The sequence below is a fragment of the Eurytemora carolleeae genome, unplaced genomic scaffold (assembly GCF_000591075.1).
Source record: "Eurytemora carolleeae unplaced genomic scaffold, Eaff_2.0 scaffold1235, whole genome shotgun sequence".
NCBI classification, from domain to species: Eukaryota; Metazoa; Arthropoda; class Copepoda; order Calanoida; family Temoridae; genus Eurytemora; species Eurytemora carolleeae.
In genome coordinates this window covers 42,989-58,782 of record NW_019397135.1, presented here as the reverse complement: position 1 = coordinate 58,782, position 15,794 = coordinate 42,989, and the positions used below count along the sequence as shown (strand labels likewise).

General features: G+C 32.5%; 1 protein-coding gene across 2 annotated transcripts; it reads right to left on the bottom strand.

Moving 5' to 3' along the window:
* Window positions 1–6,657: 6,657 nt before the first annotated feature.
* Window positions 6,658–14,795, bottom strand: LOC111712240 (MFS-type transporter SLC18B1). Of its 2 annotated transcripts, XM_023486808.1 has the most exons (12): window positions 14,528–14,795; window positions 13,108–13,153; window positions 12,852–12,901; window positions 12,693–12,766; window positions 12,467–12,576; window positions 12,264–12,304; window positions 11,556–11,746; window positions 11,009–11,138; window positions 8,516–8,678; window positions 7,916–8,073; window positions 7,370–7,504; window positions 6,658–6,907 (listed from the first exon to the last, which is right to left on the bottom strand). In XM_023486808.1, exons 1-12 carry the CDS (start codon window positions 14,624–14,626, stop codon window positions 6,755–6,757), a joined length of 1,350 nt encoding a protein of 449 aa, XP_023342576.1. In that variant the 5' UTR covers window positions 14,627–14,795; the 3' UTR covers window positions 6,658–6,754. The 2 variants fall into 2 exon arrangements, with proteins under 2 accessions (XP_023342576.1, XP_023342577.1); XM_023486809.1 differs by lacking the exon at window positions 7,370–7,504.
* Between the last annotated feature and the right edge of the window lie 999 nt (window positions 14,796–15,794).

The following is a 15,794-nucleotide window of genomic DNA, read 5'->3' as shown; positions in this document are numbered from 1 at the left end:
TTTTGAAGAATCTTTTCGAAGATTACGAGGATAATATTACAGAATGTTTTAATTTCAATCACTCAAGGATAAATCATGGAGTTTTTGCGGTACGCAGAAATGGTACGGAATCTTGTACACAAATCTTGTACGGAATCTTGTACGGAATCTTGTACGGAATCTTGTAAGGAATCTTGTACGGAATCCTGAACGGAATCTTGTACGGAATCTTGTACAAAATCTAGAAGGGAATCTTGTACGGAATCTTGTACGGAATCTTGTACAGAATCTTAATTAATAATTAATTTAATGTTTATTTGTGAAAAATTCTTCTAAATCCCGGATGAAAAGAATTTAAAAGATTTCTCAAGTGTCTCTCTGTCAATAGAAAGTTTGATTGGATTTCAAACAAATCGATGGGTATAGGCCAGGCCGGACTTCAATTGATATGGGAAGGGGGCTTATAGCTGATATAAGTTGGGGACTTTAGTTGATACATGGGGAGGGGGTTAAGTTTGATATGGGAAGGGGCCTATAGTTGATATAAGTTGGGGTCTTTAGTTTATACAAAGGAAGGGGTTGTAATAGTTGATATGGGAAGGGGGCTATATAGTTGATATGGGGCCGGAGAGGGCTATAGTTGATATGGGTAGAAGGGGCTATGGCTATAGTTGACATGGGGCTCGGAGAGGAGACTTAAGACCTTCCTCTAACCCAATCAGTATCTCCTCTAGTCCTTCATCTACCAACTCATTGCAACTAGACAAGTTCAGGGTCTCTAGGTTTGGAAAAGACTTATCTCCTTCTGAAAAACTATTTAGTTGGAAGGAAAAAATGAAAAATATATATTGATGGTGTCTTATTTTGTTTGTATCAAAATACACAAAAATTATTTTTTAAACAAGAACAATTATTTCCTTTATCTTTTTTTAGTGCACTCTTTTGAGCACTCAGGTAACAACTAGCTGAAAAATGTACGCAAAACTTATATTGCGATTAACCTAACCTAGCTACATATGTAAATAACTACGTCAAACCTGTATTGTGATTGGGTTAACTAGGCTTATATATATCTGCGCAAATCTTGTAAATACCTAAATTGACTAAACCTGTAACATAGATATCCAAATACGCTCCAGTTGGAATAGACTCTGCTTTGATTACGATGAGAGAAGAATTCTTCTTGGTTAGCAAACAAAAAATGTCTTGAATCACTCTCTTGAAATATAGAACTAGATTGGGAATCGATACAGATAAAGTCATGTCCAGATTGACATTGAAAGTAAAGTATTAAAAATAAGATAATAAATAAATATATAAATAAAAATAAATAGCTCTTTTGCCTTGTCAACCATAACAAAAGGGAACAAGCATCAATACAGACTGAGCTGTATCCGGATTGATATTGGCTACAGTATTTGTGTGATCCTTGAGTTCTGGATCGAGTTTTATCTGCAGGATCAGTACCTGAGAATACAGACTGAGCTGTATCCGGATTGATTTTGGCTAAAGTATTTGTGTGAACCTTGAGTTCCTGATTGGGTTGAACCAGGATTGACACGGGTCTGAAGGCAGTTTTAGGAGTAGGGCATTTTCTTCAGATATGGGTAGGGAGCTATAGTTGACATGGGGCCGGAGATGGCTTTAATTGATATATATAATATACCAACAAACTAAAATGAAAGCATTTAATTTTCCCAGGGCGCATCTTGACATTTTTTCTAACAATAGTTTTTAAATTGAATATGATGAATTCTATTATCATGCAAGTGCCCATTCAAAACCATCAAGGTTGAAAAGAAAATTTAGGACAAACATAAAATTAAATCAAAACCTCTTTTTAGAATTTAGACTAACTATTTTTACGTTGCTACCTGAGTGCTCAATAGAGTGGGTTAAAAAAAAAGATAAAGGAAATAATTGTTCTTGTTTAAAAAATGATTTTTCTGTATTTTGATTCAAACAAAATAAAACGGGAAATTAATGTCGAATTTTTGTTTTCAACTTTAGTCGATAATTCCTTTAAATTGACGGAAATAGAGGACCCAAATTTCAATTTCTAAGCTGTTTGAAACCCAGTAGTAGAAATCAAAATTGAAATAGAATTTCGTCTTCATTGTCATGTAGAGACCACATTTTGAAAAGCAATTAAAGGGACTATGGACGTAATTTCAAGTAAACTTACATTAAAAATGAGTATGCCCGATTCTCGACGATTTTTTAAAATCTTTGTCTGAGCTCAGTAATGAAGCTATCCTCGTTTTTCAATTAAAAATTGATATTTTCTAATTATAATTTGCTTTATAAAAGTGGTTTGCGGAATTTATGCAATAGACAAAGAATGAAAGTTATAAATTGATAAGTTTCAATTAACATTTAAAAAGATACGAAATTGTCTAAATGTTCTTTTGTTGAAGAAAATAGTTTATATTTGCAACATATATTTAAATTACACTTTTTACAGGGTTACGTTACCCGCAACAACTTCAGAGACGACTGTACATAATTCATATTATCTTTTTCCTGATATTCATGGTGCCCTGCAACTGTAAACTTGTTTCTTTCTCTACCTAATCATTAATTAACTTCAGAGACGACTGTACATAATTCATATTATCTTTTTCCTGATATTCATGGTGCCCTGCAACTGTAAACTTGTTTCTTTCTGTACCTAATCATTAATTAACTTCAGAGACGACTGTACATAATTCATATTATCTTTTTCCTGATATTCATGGTGCCCTGCAACTGTAAACTTGTTTCTTTCTCTACCTAATCATTAATTAACGCATTTAAAGACCACAAAAAAAGCAAAGGAATGAATTTAAAGTTGAAATCGTCTTATTTGACTTTATAGTCTTATGCTTTGTGGGTAACTCTGTAAATTTCCAAAACTGCCATGACACTAAATTAATTAATGGTGCTTTTCACATACAGGGTGTCCCAATAAACCAGGGAATTCAGTGACGAATTCGATATCGTCTTTTCAAAACATTCTTTGATTTAGATACAGTGAAACCCTTAATAACGAATACATCGAAAGAATTCATTAAATGTCGTATTCTTCACTTTCTGATAATGGAATGTTGCAGATATTTAGTTTTTTAATTAAATGATTATATGGAACTCTTTAAAAATGTTCCCGCATATTCATGGCTATTTATTTATTTTCGCAAATAGTGAAATTTATGTAATATAGTATAAAACTCATTTAAAAATTGCCAAGACGACATTTAATAAATTCTTCCGATGTATTCGTTATTAAGGGTTTCACTGTATAATGATACCTACTGAGAAAGCTGTAATCTGTAAGATTTTCGTCTGCTATGTTCACATTTTGTTTGTTTATGTTTTTACTGAATACGGTTGTACTTAGTAAAAGAAGAAAATTGCAGTACACAAACTGAGTAAACTTGCCCGTCTTCACTGTTCATCTTGCGGAGACATTACAGACACATCTTAAAAGTCTTTTACCCTTTTCATAAAATAAACTCTAGCAGACATAATAAGATTATGGCTTTTGAAATTAGGTATTACAATGCTAATTCATAACAAAGACAATATCGATCATTCGTCACTGAATTCCCATGTTTTTTGGGACACCCTGTAGCTTATACTTTGCAAGATATTTTGCAGAATTCTATCCTGATTTGACACCTTTGCATTTTTACATACATTCACTCTTTTTTTGTTATTTAAAAAGTAGTTACTAGTCAGTTTTATGAGAACTTCTTAATAGCGAATACACTGTTTCATTAAAGACGACTGGGCTAATGAGAGACAGAAGACGACATTATGTAAACGCTGTTTGTTTGAAATCATAAGAAGCACTAAACATATGTGTTTACTGATTTAGATTGTACAGATTACAGCTTTCTCAGTAGGTATTACTATACTAATTAAAAGAATTATTTAAAAAGACGATATCGAATTCGTCACTGAATTCCCATGTTTGTTGGGACACCCTGTAGTTAAGAAAAGCTGTGCACGCCATGCTCTTTTCAGACTATTTTACATAAACATTTACACCCAAACTGTTTCAAATACGCTGATGATTCTAAATTCCAAGTCGTCTGCATTATTCATTTAATCATGGGGATTACTGTAAGAAGCAGCGTTACTATCCGGCTCTAGTAACAGATTTGAGTTTAGCAGCAGCTTGTTCTGAATTTCCCTTTTTATAAGGATTTCTCGCATGTTATTCTTATATATATATATATATATATATATATATTTTACCAGTACATTTTTGTGTGCTTGTACAATTATATTTAAATATATATATGCCAATGTCGTTACTTTCATTGTCATAGGAAATAGTATAATTTTTGTAGATTGTGTTCTTTTAAAGTTTGTTTTTCAATACCTATGCAATTGTTCAAATTGCTGGTTAACAAACCGCTGGAAGGGTTGGGCTGAAATTTGGTGTGGACACTCATGGGTGGCCGTGGGGTGTTATAATAAAAATCGATTTATTTTTTTTGAATATTTTTTCAAAAAAAATCAAACGTTTTCCACGGGCAACGCCGGGCGTTTAGCTAGAAATTTTGAATGAAACATGGTCTGGACACATGAAGGTTTACAGCTATTAGTGATATGATCTAAGGTCCTTTTATTATTATTATTATTATTGTATTACCTATTAATTATACCCTTGCATTGGTTGATGCCAGACATCCATTATAGAATGAATTTAAGATTAGGAATCAACTGTAGTACTAGACTTCTGCATTTTTACACTCTGCGTAGGTATTTTTCTTTTTCTCCATAGTTGGTACATGATTCATCTTAGAACAGTTGTTTTTCCTCTATATCAATTGCAAATACTAAATTCTTGTGTATCTTATTGTCCTTTGCTTTTAATACTATTGGATCTCCAGTCATGGAACTTGGAAGACTCAGAAATTTTGAAGTGCAACGTTTTTAAATGATTTGTGATGATTACAGAGATATTTCCAGTGTATATGTAAATAACATCACTTGTGCTATAATTTTCCAATTCTGGGCAGAAACCATAAGGAATTATAAATCTTTCCTTCAGAACAAGAGTGACTGGTATTTAGATTTTCAAATGAGGCGTTGAAGAGAGATTTCAGGGAATCCTGAAACATCTTCTTATTATTGATTCCTCTCCATGTAAGGTTTCCATTAATTCTATTAAACATTCCCAGTAGAAATGTGCAGCAAAGAGGGTAATCCATATATTTGGATTCAAACCAATCATATTGATCCCTTGGACAAATCATGATGGTAGGCAGTTCCTGATATTCTTGTAAGAAACAGTCGACACATCTTTTTGATTTCATATGGCTTCAGTAATGATTTTAATGAATTTTTAATGAGTTTTTGAGAAAATGAGAAAAAAACTTTTTTGAGGTCGTGGAATATCTTTAAGTTAGTTAGTTTTATCATTTTATTAAGTACTGAGAAAGTTAAGACTACAAACTAGAAATGGAAAGTCACATTGAAAAGCCTAATATATCATTTGAAATTTCTAAGATTAGTTCCTGTAAAATTGGACATGAATTTATGCAGAGCACTTCCCATCTGATAAACTAGGAATACTACTTTATGCATTAAGTTGAGTTAAGCAAGAGCCTAATAGTGGTTTTATTCACATTGAAAGTTAGAAGAGTCTCCCTGTGAGGATGTGACCAAAGAACCGATCAAAATTATTAAACCCCGAATAATGAATTGTCAATAGTGAAATTTAGAAGAAAAAAATAAAAGCAAGCAGAAATTATTTTCCGTTCAAGATATTTTCTTCATAAAAAATAGAGCCTTACATTCTATTGCAGCAGATGTTTTGACTTTTAAGTACTAAATGTGTGAACATTATGCTTATTATGATGCAGGGTATATCATATACCCTGCATCATAATAAGCATAATATATGTATATGTAGGGCTGGGCATGTTCCGACTTTTTTGAAATCGTTCCGTTCCGTTTTAGAACGAGGGCCTTCAGCTAAATCGTTCCGTTCTCGTTCCTCTTTTTTTTATCGTTCCGTTCTCGTTCCGTTCCGTCCCGTTCCGTTCCGTTCTGAGTAGAAGAACGGTCTTCCTGTTCCGTTTCCTTTCTTGGCGTTCTTAGTTGAAGAACGGTTGCATCCCTCTTGTTCTGTTCTTAATTAAGAACGTTTCCATCCCCCGTTCCGTTCTTAGTAACGAACAATTACATCAAAGACAAAAGTTTTATAGAAAAGAGTTGGTTAAAAAGTAAAAAAATTACAATTTATTAATAAAAAGGTCCTCACGGCCGTAAATAATACTTTAAATTATATATTTTAAATTTAGGGTTAAAAGAATAAGCTTAGATAATTCTGAGCAATGTATAATTTTGTCGTTCCAATATTTTTAAGAACGCGTTCTAAGCGTTCGTTTTTTTTCGGAACGATGGGATCGTTCTTGATCGTTCCGTTCGTTCTCGGGAAAGAACGATCGTTCCCCGTTAACGCGCCCAGCCCTAGGTATATGCAGGGTTTATTCAGATATTAGAGAAAATGTGCATGTTTTTACTTTGAAATCATTATTGTTGTTAGCAGTAATATACTTTTTTACATAGCCACACCAATTTTACATATAAAAGTTTATATTATATGAAAAAGGACAATAAGAAAATAATTATTCCAATAAAATTTTCCTTTTTAACACTTGAAAGATAGTGAGTAAATAGCTGTGAAGAAATTTCATTTATTGGACATATTTTTGGGCCACATTTTCCGTACACATTTTAGTTAATTATTTTGTAAAACATTAGTGGTAAAGTTTTACATCTACTGAGAGGTTTCATTTATATTCTCTAGCTTTGGCTTGTTAAATCTTTCAGTAAGAAGACTTGACTCAGGACTCAAATTTTGAATTGATTGATACTCTGTAGCTACAGCAGGTGATCCATGAAATATAAAACTGACCAGTATTCCAAATGTCTGAAAAAAAATAATAATGTGTAAAAAGTATTTGAGCCAGGATGCTCAAATTTTCTGGCTTTTCTAACTAACATATGCCCCTCACTTAAGGCTAAAACTGGGCTTTTATACCGGCCTGAGTCCTCAGGCATACTGCCTATAATGCCTTATTTTACCGTTACCACACTAATTCTATAATAGACCTACTTTCAGTTATTGGATTTCAATATTTTATAGCTCTTTGAAAAGCCTATATTAAAAGAAAGCAGATTGCACAGTTTTTGCAAAGTAATTTTGCACAGATTTTTGCACAGTTGTCTTTAAAGGAAATTTTTACATTTTCAGTTTTTCTTGAATACACCCGACTTAATTTAAAAGTTTTAACAGTGGATATCAAGCTCAGTTGCTAAACCTAAGGGCTATCAATACAAAATTATGACCTCCTGGTAATTTTAATTTTTGGTCAATATGCATTAGTTTTACCACTATTCCCATTTGAATAACAAGCAAAGTTGTGCTCCAGGAGAACCCAATTAGATCATAAGTGATTCCACCAACTAGAGAAGATAGAAATCCACCAAAATAATTAGAAAGCACCCATAAGCTAGCAATCCGGCTCTGCAATTCATACAATAACAAAACTATTCAGTGGAAAAGTAATCTTTTTCTTAAATATACAAATTCTTGAATAATGTTAAACTCTTCTTGAGATATAATAATCTTATTGTCCAAGATTGAAAGCTTTAACCATTATCTAATCTTTAAGATATGTTCCCATCAATTTTATGATAGGGAGGGCTTTGTTAACTTTAAAGAGAGTAGAAACCCCTGTTGGTGCCCATTGTAACTCCAGAATCAGAAAGTTCCTCTTATAAATTGCAAAAAGTATGCTTTGCTTGAAATAAAATTGTTTGACAAATAATAATAAAAGGTTCATAGCAATTTTCTTTATCAATAAAACTTAAATTCTTCCCTTCTATCAAGGGTTAAACATGCATGTGAATATCTTACGCAATTATATCTACTTACAGTTGTCTGTTCAGATTCTTGAAGACCTGCTTCTGTTGCACATTGCATTAAATTAAAAAATGAAGCAAGAAAAGAACATGCCATACCAACTCCGATAAGCCCCCAGGAAACTACTGTAGCAGGGACATTTTGGATAAACGAAAGCCCTGGTAAAGGACCTGAAAATAAAAATATTTTTAACTTTTTACGAAGGGTTTGAGTATTTGCCACAAACTCAAATTTTCTAATCCTTATATATTAGACACTTTACAAAACAACACACCACCTGTTGATATGCTAGATTTAGACTATTTAAATAAAGTTTGCCACAATTGGCTGCAAAGAAATAGGTATTATTAAATTAGTGTTTGTCAAAAAGACTCAACTTCTTAAGCCTGGCCCCTTGATATTAACTGGGCAAGTCTAGTTACTAACAGAAAAACAGAAAATCTTAAGGTATTAAAACTGCAGCCATTCTGTATGCAAAGTATTACTCTACTGAAGTATTTGTAAATAACAATATATTATCAGTCTTTCCCAAACTTCATGCATAGAGTAATACAAAGTAAAATTATTTTTTTACACTTATTTGTTGGAGTGAATATAAGAAACAGCCAAAACCTAATGTCATGCTCCCAATGAGAACTATCATGTGTCCAACTAAAAGCATCCATTTTGAAGGGAATCCACAATCAATGATAAATCCAGTTATGGGGGTTGCAATAGCATAGGTCACAGCACATGCCATATACATCAATCCAACCTCTTCAGGAGATATACCATACTAAACAGTACTAACTTTAGAATAATTTTCACATATAACGGTAATAGACACAATTCCTTGCCGAAACCTGGATCAAGAAAAAACCTTCTGGAAGAGAAGTTTAATTATCTTTCCTCTTTATAGAAGGCAAAAATTGGAACCTAAGAATCATCAAACATAACTTGTATATGAAAGTGTCCAAGAATTCCAATAAAGGTTTAACAACCTTAGCCAAGTATAATTACTTTTTCCCATTCTTTTTATTCAATCCTTCATCCTTTATCTTCTATGAAAATTCATCTCAATTTAAATAGTAAATTCTGGAGCAACATCACGTTGAAGAGGGAAAAATAAAAATAATAAATAGAACTGGTCTACTATTTTTATGAGGTTGAGAATTAAATTAAAACTAAAAACCAAATTAAAACGTTCAATTTGAAACTTACAGAAATCAGATCACTTATTTATCTGTATATGCAAAGGGACAGTAATTTGAATCTTTTTGATCTAGAAACTTCTATATGTTGAATATGTTAAGATGGAACGTTACTTTATTCAATTGTAACGTTGCATATCCTGCATTAAATCCAGATCACCTATTGATCTGTATATGCAAAGGGACAAAGCCATCAAGGTGTTAGTATTAGAGGAGGCAACTGGAATTTTAGACTTCTTGTTGCACAGCCACTGTACACAATGGCCCGATCAGAAATTATACCTGGGTGGATCATAATTCCTAGATAAGTGTTTTAAGACATTTTTATTGAAAGTGAAGACTACAATATTCAAGCACTGTTTGGACTTATTAACCAGATTTAAACGGAAGAAATTTGCATTCACATCCTGCTAAGATTGGGATTTTTAAGCTCAAAAGCCCATATAATTTGTGTATGAAAATGAGACATGACAAAGAAAAAAATGAACTCCTTCTCCTTAATAACATCTTGTCTCTTGTCAAATTCTTTATTTCAAAATCTACATTGTGCAATTAACTCTTAGGAATAAAGGGTTTCTAACTTTTTGAATGAAAAGTAATTCTGAACTAATAATATATCTAAATTAGATTAGACTTAATTTTAAAGTTTACCAATATTAAATTACTAAATACTGTTAAAATATTTATTTTACATAGACGAAGTTAAAATGAAACAAGTGCAAATTTTAAAATTAACTGTCCACACAATACCGAACAAATAGATGTACTTAAGATTAAAAAAACATGGGAATTTAGTGACAAATTCGATATCATCTTTGTTATGAATTAGCATTGTAATACCTAATTTCAACAGCCATAATATTATTATGTCTGCTAGAGTTTATTTTATGAAAAGGGTAAAAGACTGTAAAGATGTGTCTATGATGTCCCGCAAGATGAACAGTGATGACGGACAAGTTTACTCTGTTTGTATACTGCCATTTTCTTGTTTTACTATGTACAACTGTATGCAGTCAAAACATAAACAAACAAAATGTGAACATAGCAGACCAAACTCTAACAGATGACAACTTTCTCAGTAGGTATCACTATACTAAATCAAAAAATTATTTGAACAGACGATATCGAATTCCTCACTGAATTCCTATGTTTTTGGGGACACCCTGTACCAAGTCAGTCATAAGGAAACATTATTCATCAATATCCACTGTATAGTATAAACCTGGCCAGGTAGAATAAGCAAAACTATGTCTGCCCCCTGGACAAAGCTTTATCTTTCTGAATCTGAAACTTCTAAAAAGGTATGTATGTCCTGAAGGATGTGATGATACTCGATAAAATGTTTGCATTAACTAAATTAAACGCAGTATCTAAAATGTAATACTGTGAGTTTTAACAGATTAGGGAGGGGGTGTTTTTCTTCCATGTTTTTGTCAGAGCTTAACTTTCTTCATAAGTCAACTAATGGTTTCCCTCCCAAGGTTAAAATCTATGAGTACGTTCTACTCTAATGCTAAAGATGTCTGCTGTGTATTTGGAATGTTTTAGGCCAAACTATTTTATGTATTGAACATTCCAAGTGCCCTCTTTTCCTGATTTGTATTTTAAAAAATCCTGTGCTTTGACATCAGAAATAAACTTTCAAAGACAGAACAGTGCTCACAATAAAAGATCTGATGAATATAGTTCCTTCAGAAAAATTCCTTGAATGAATATATTGCAATTAAAAATAAAGAGCTAAGTTGTCTAGAAGGGCTTTTAAAAACTTTTAAGCAAACCAATTGTATTATCATTTTTAAGGAAAGGCTCCATTTGTCAAGGAAAGACTAATTGGAAATAGGAATTATTCTTCCTATCTGCAACTGGAAAGTGTTTAATTTTTTTCTGTTTTTACATATATTAACAATTTGCTCACCAATTCTATAAAATGAGGCTCAAAAGATGCAGAATGCCATTTCATAGCAGGTCCTAATACAAACACAACAGAGACAATGTTTTCAATGAAACCCGGACATTTCAACAACTTCTTCCAAGGTGAGGTTTCCCTGAACAGAAATTCATAGTTTCATTGTACAGATTCAAAAAAACATAAAAATAAGTGATACAAACATAAAAATTATTTCTGAATGTAAAAGATTATTTTTAGACAAAGTTTAGCATGAAAATGTATGCCTCAATGACATAATGGCCAAATTGAAACTAGGAAAACATTCTGTTTTCTTAAATGATTTTTGAGGGTACAACAATGAGAAATAAATGTCATGTAGAATAAAGAGGATGTTTATAGTCATTTCATAATTCTTGGCTTTCATATATTGAAAATGTGAATCAAATTATGTAAGGAAGTTTGAGAATCAAAAACTGAGGCATTTGAAACCAAAATAAATTTTTATAAAATTTTTTTGAAGCCAAAAAATTGGACTTATTTTTGTTAATGAAATTGTTCATAATAGTTTCCTTACATATCTTTATGTGAAATGGCATTTTCATTCTTCTTTTCATTCTTTCCAAAAAGCATTACGGCTCCCAGCAGAACCGTTACAATGCCAGTTGTCCAAAACGGGAGAGCAAAACCACCAGAAATACTATACAATAAGGTTCCGAGTGAGGGGCCAGCCATTGCTCCAATCCCAAAGAAGAAATCCAGTATTCCCTGGAACAATTTGTATAGGAAACATAAATTAATTTAAGAATGAACATAAGGACGCATGTTTATTAATAGTTTACATACAATAAATATCTACCAATAAAAAATGGTATGGTACTACTTAAATTAGCAATGGGGGTTTTCAAAGTCTACCATCAGTTTCTAGAATGTAAATATGCACAATGAATATTCAGTTGTGAATCAAATTTGAAACTAACACCATTCAGTTAGTACCTATACAAAATAAATCAACAATACACTTTTAATTGGCGAATTTAATAAAATTCTTATAGTTAAACCTTAGCTAACCAAAAAATAAAATATGATCTTTGTATGTTGTGTTTAAAAAAAGTATTATATCTTTAATTAATTTACATGGAAAACATCTGTCAATTATTTACATGTTGAACATATTTCTATGAATAGTTTGAAATTTAAAGAAAAACCTTGCAGCAGGTGTATTAATAATGAATTTCAAAATATCATCTGTACTATTAAAAGCAACAAAGTAAATTATTCTTACCACAACTTTTCCTTTATGTTCTGCTGAAAACATTTGTATTGCTAAAATCATAAAATATTAAGAAGAAATTAAACAGGTATTTCATAGTTTTGTTGACATTATGATTATTGCTATTTTTTATTAAGATTTTAATTGTTTTGTCCCTTGATATCTATGTTAAATTTGTGTGCTTCAAAGTATGTTGTAAAAGTACGATTAAATACCTAAAGGGTAAGCAGAATTAAGAACAACAGCCTCTCCTAAAGCACTAATTGTCCGAGAAAATAGAGAAAAAGAAAAATATTCTATTGATGAGTCAATTTTGTCCAGAAATCTAAATTATAAATATTTTTAAGATGATTTAGTTTCACTGAAAAAATGTTAAAACATTTTAAGCATAAAACAACTTTAGTTAGGATATTGCTAGCCAACTTTCAATTTTTAAATTACCCAAACAAAATATTTCCAAAACCTCCCAGAACAGATCCTATTGCAAAGACCCTCCGAGTGCTCTGAACTGATATCTAAAATTTCAAGACCTCCTTAAATTTTAACAATAGATAGACTAGATCTCAAAACCAGAATCAATGAAGTTAATATTTTACTTACAAAATAGCTGACAAATGGGGATATTATGAAAGAGGTAACATATGCTGAACCTAAAGAAAATAAAATGTTTGGGACTAACAGGGGTAAAAATTTTCTTTAAAAACCCTTTCCAAAAAAAAGTTTATATACCCCAGAATATGAGAATTAAGATATGTGTTTTACACCAATATAAAACTATATTTAGTATAAGGACTAAAAGGGATAAACTGCCACTCCCCCCAATCAAAATATTTACCCTTTTAGACAAATAGTTTACCTAAAACCAGTCCAGAAGCTGACACACTTACACCTCGTTTAAGTGCCTAAATAAAAAGTTATTTTGAAAATAAATGATTAACTTTCAGGTTCTTACCAGCCAGATATTTAAAGTTTGGGGGTCAGGACGCCCTGAAGTTGCAGGCAATATAGCTATTTTGGAATAGACCATTAAGGTGGGAGAGAAGTCATTCCTCAATGGCCGTATCATATTTCTAATGGGTTCTATTGTGTCCGGGAATCCATATATGTTTGTTCATAAGGTCTCTGTCTGTCTGCATCACCAGATTAAACTCCTTCATTGTAAACGAAATCTCCTCAAGGTGATTATCATCCACCCTGCCTCACGGGATAACTTTTTCTCCTAATGATTCAGCACGATTGTGTGATCCCTTAAAGCTTTCAATCCCTCTTACTCCTCCCCCCCCTCCTACACTTCTACCAACCTTTTCCTACAATCCCCCAAGAATTTAATCCCACAACAACAATAATATCGAATCCTAAACCATTTGCAATACCACTATTCCTAATGCCAAATCCATATTCAAAATATTAAAACAATTTTACTCAACCTTAATCCAATACTCCAAAATCCATATCCAAAATATTAAAACCTGTACTCAACCTTACTCCATTACTCCAAAACCAAAGGCTTTATAATTGCTCCATCCTAATGTCTCTCTTAAATCTCTTGAATCATGGTTCAAATAGCCAAAACATTGGTAAGAATGAGCCTTTTTTCTTTGTTTTAATTATTGTACGGATTAATTAATTTAAACCAGTATTTTATTTTAAATATTGCAACAAATTCATTTCAATATTAGAAAAAAGAATGCCACTCTTATAATTTTTCCTTTTAACATCATGCCGGATAGCCAGATACCATCTGAATTCAAAAATTTAATGGATTTTCTTGTGTTACAAGAAATTTGATATTTTTTTGCTAGTATTTAATATAACTAGCCTTAGAGGGCGCTTCGTGCCCATCTTCTAAATTAATTGTGAACATGTTCTCTTTGTGTACATCGTAAAACAAAACAAAAATAATTCGCGAATTTTCACAAAAAAATTCGTGGATTTTCAAAATTTTCAAAAATTTAATGAAGATTGAATTTTGATGGAAACACATATTTAAAATTTTGATCATTCATAAACCTTCCCTGTGGTCACATGATGTCCCACAAAAAATTTGGGCCCGATCGGTTCAGCCGTTTTGACGTTTATTGGATACAAACAGACAGACAGACGAACAAACAAACAAACAGACAGACAAGCCAAATTTATATATAGAAGGAGAAATTATTGAATTATTGAACCAACATGCTGAAAAATTGCAATCTTTGACATGACATAAAGATAATGTGAATGGGGAAAAACCCCCCCCCCCCTCCCCTCCCTCCATTAAAAAATAAAATACCTACCTCAAAAGGATAGATAGGATTTGCAATTGAATAAGAAATAGCTCCTGCAAGTTGACACAGACAGATACAAACAAAAATTAAAACGTCTTCACATTTCATCTTTTATCAGAATTCTCTTTATCTGTAGAGTATTTCAGATTCAAGTAGAGTTTGGAACTTTTAAATGAAACAAAGGCTTGCTCAATTGGTACGCTAAAACTTTTGAATTTCGCCAGGTTTTTAGCCAGGTTTATTTTTAAGTTAGGCAGCTGACAGCAAATTAATTTATATTATATACAACTTGAACAATATGTCGTTGATTACAATGCAGTAAACAATAAAGAAATCAAATCTGACAAAATTAGAGGATTTGAAACAACTTACATCTTTTTATGAATTTTTTTAGAAAATAGCAAAATATGAGTCCATTTCTTTTCATATTCAGCTAACCTTGGTACCGAACACAACAGTCTGTGAACGCTGCAGTACACTAGAGCTAAAACAAGATGGCAGGGGTGAATACTTTCCCTGCCATCCTAAGATTATACAATCAGTGTAGATCAGGGATCTGGGCTAGGATGACTCTGGAGATTGAGAATAGGAAGGAAACAATTACCTTCTCATCAGTCACCGGACCCCAGGGTTCTACCTTCTCCTCCGTAACTAGACCCCAGGCTCCCACCTTCTCCTCCGTACCTAGACCTCATGTTCAACATGAAGGAAGACAAAAGAAGCCTTCCATTATTAGGAAGGACAGGGAAAGAAAAGAGGCCTGGCTGTTGAAAAAGCTCTGGCTGCAGGAAAACCAGCTAGATCAAAGAATGTATCAGTCCCTGAACATGCAGGGTATTGAAATTCAGCTGATCAGCTGATGAACCTGAAACAGAAACAGGTTTTGTCAATACCCCCTGCAGTACATGCAGTACATATATACAACCTGTAACCCTGGCTCAACAAAAACAACAATCAGGGTTAAATATAAAGACTAGAGCTGATACTCAAGGTTCTGTCGATACTCATCCACCTGAATCCTAACCAAGCAAGAAAATGGACTTTGAAATGGACATGGACATTATTCCAGGAGAGATGGACAAACATCAATTGTGTCATAAATGTAATGGAGATAAACCTTGGTCCCCTGTGTTTAGAACGGAAAAACCTTGTGATACAGGACGTTGTGTTTGGAATATGACAGAAGGACCCGAGCATATACCTCATACTCAGTGGATGAAAACTGAACATTTTAAAGATTGCTCAATCACTCCGCACCACAAGTTGATCACACACC

Coding starts and splice junctions, on each gene's coding strand:
- LOC111712240 (XM_023486808.1), bottom strand. CDS start 14,626: ATGAAATGTGAAGACGTTTTAATTTTTGTTTGTATCTGTCTGTGTCAA. Junction 12,767..12,851: donor CCCCATTTGTCAGCTATTTT/GTAAGTAAAATA, acceptor TTGAAATTTTAG/ATATCAGTTCAGAGCACTCG. Junction 11,139..11,555: donor GCCATTTCACATAAAGATAT/GTAAGGAAACTA, acceptor ATTTCTGTTCAG/GGAAACCTCACCTTGGAAGA.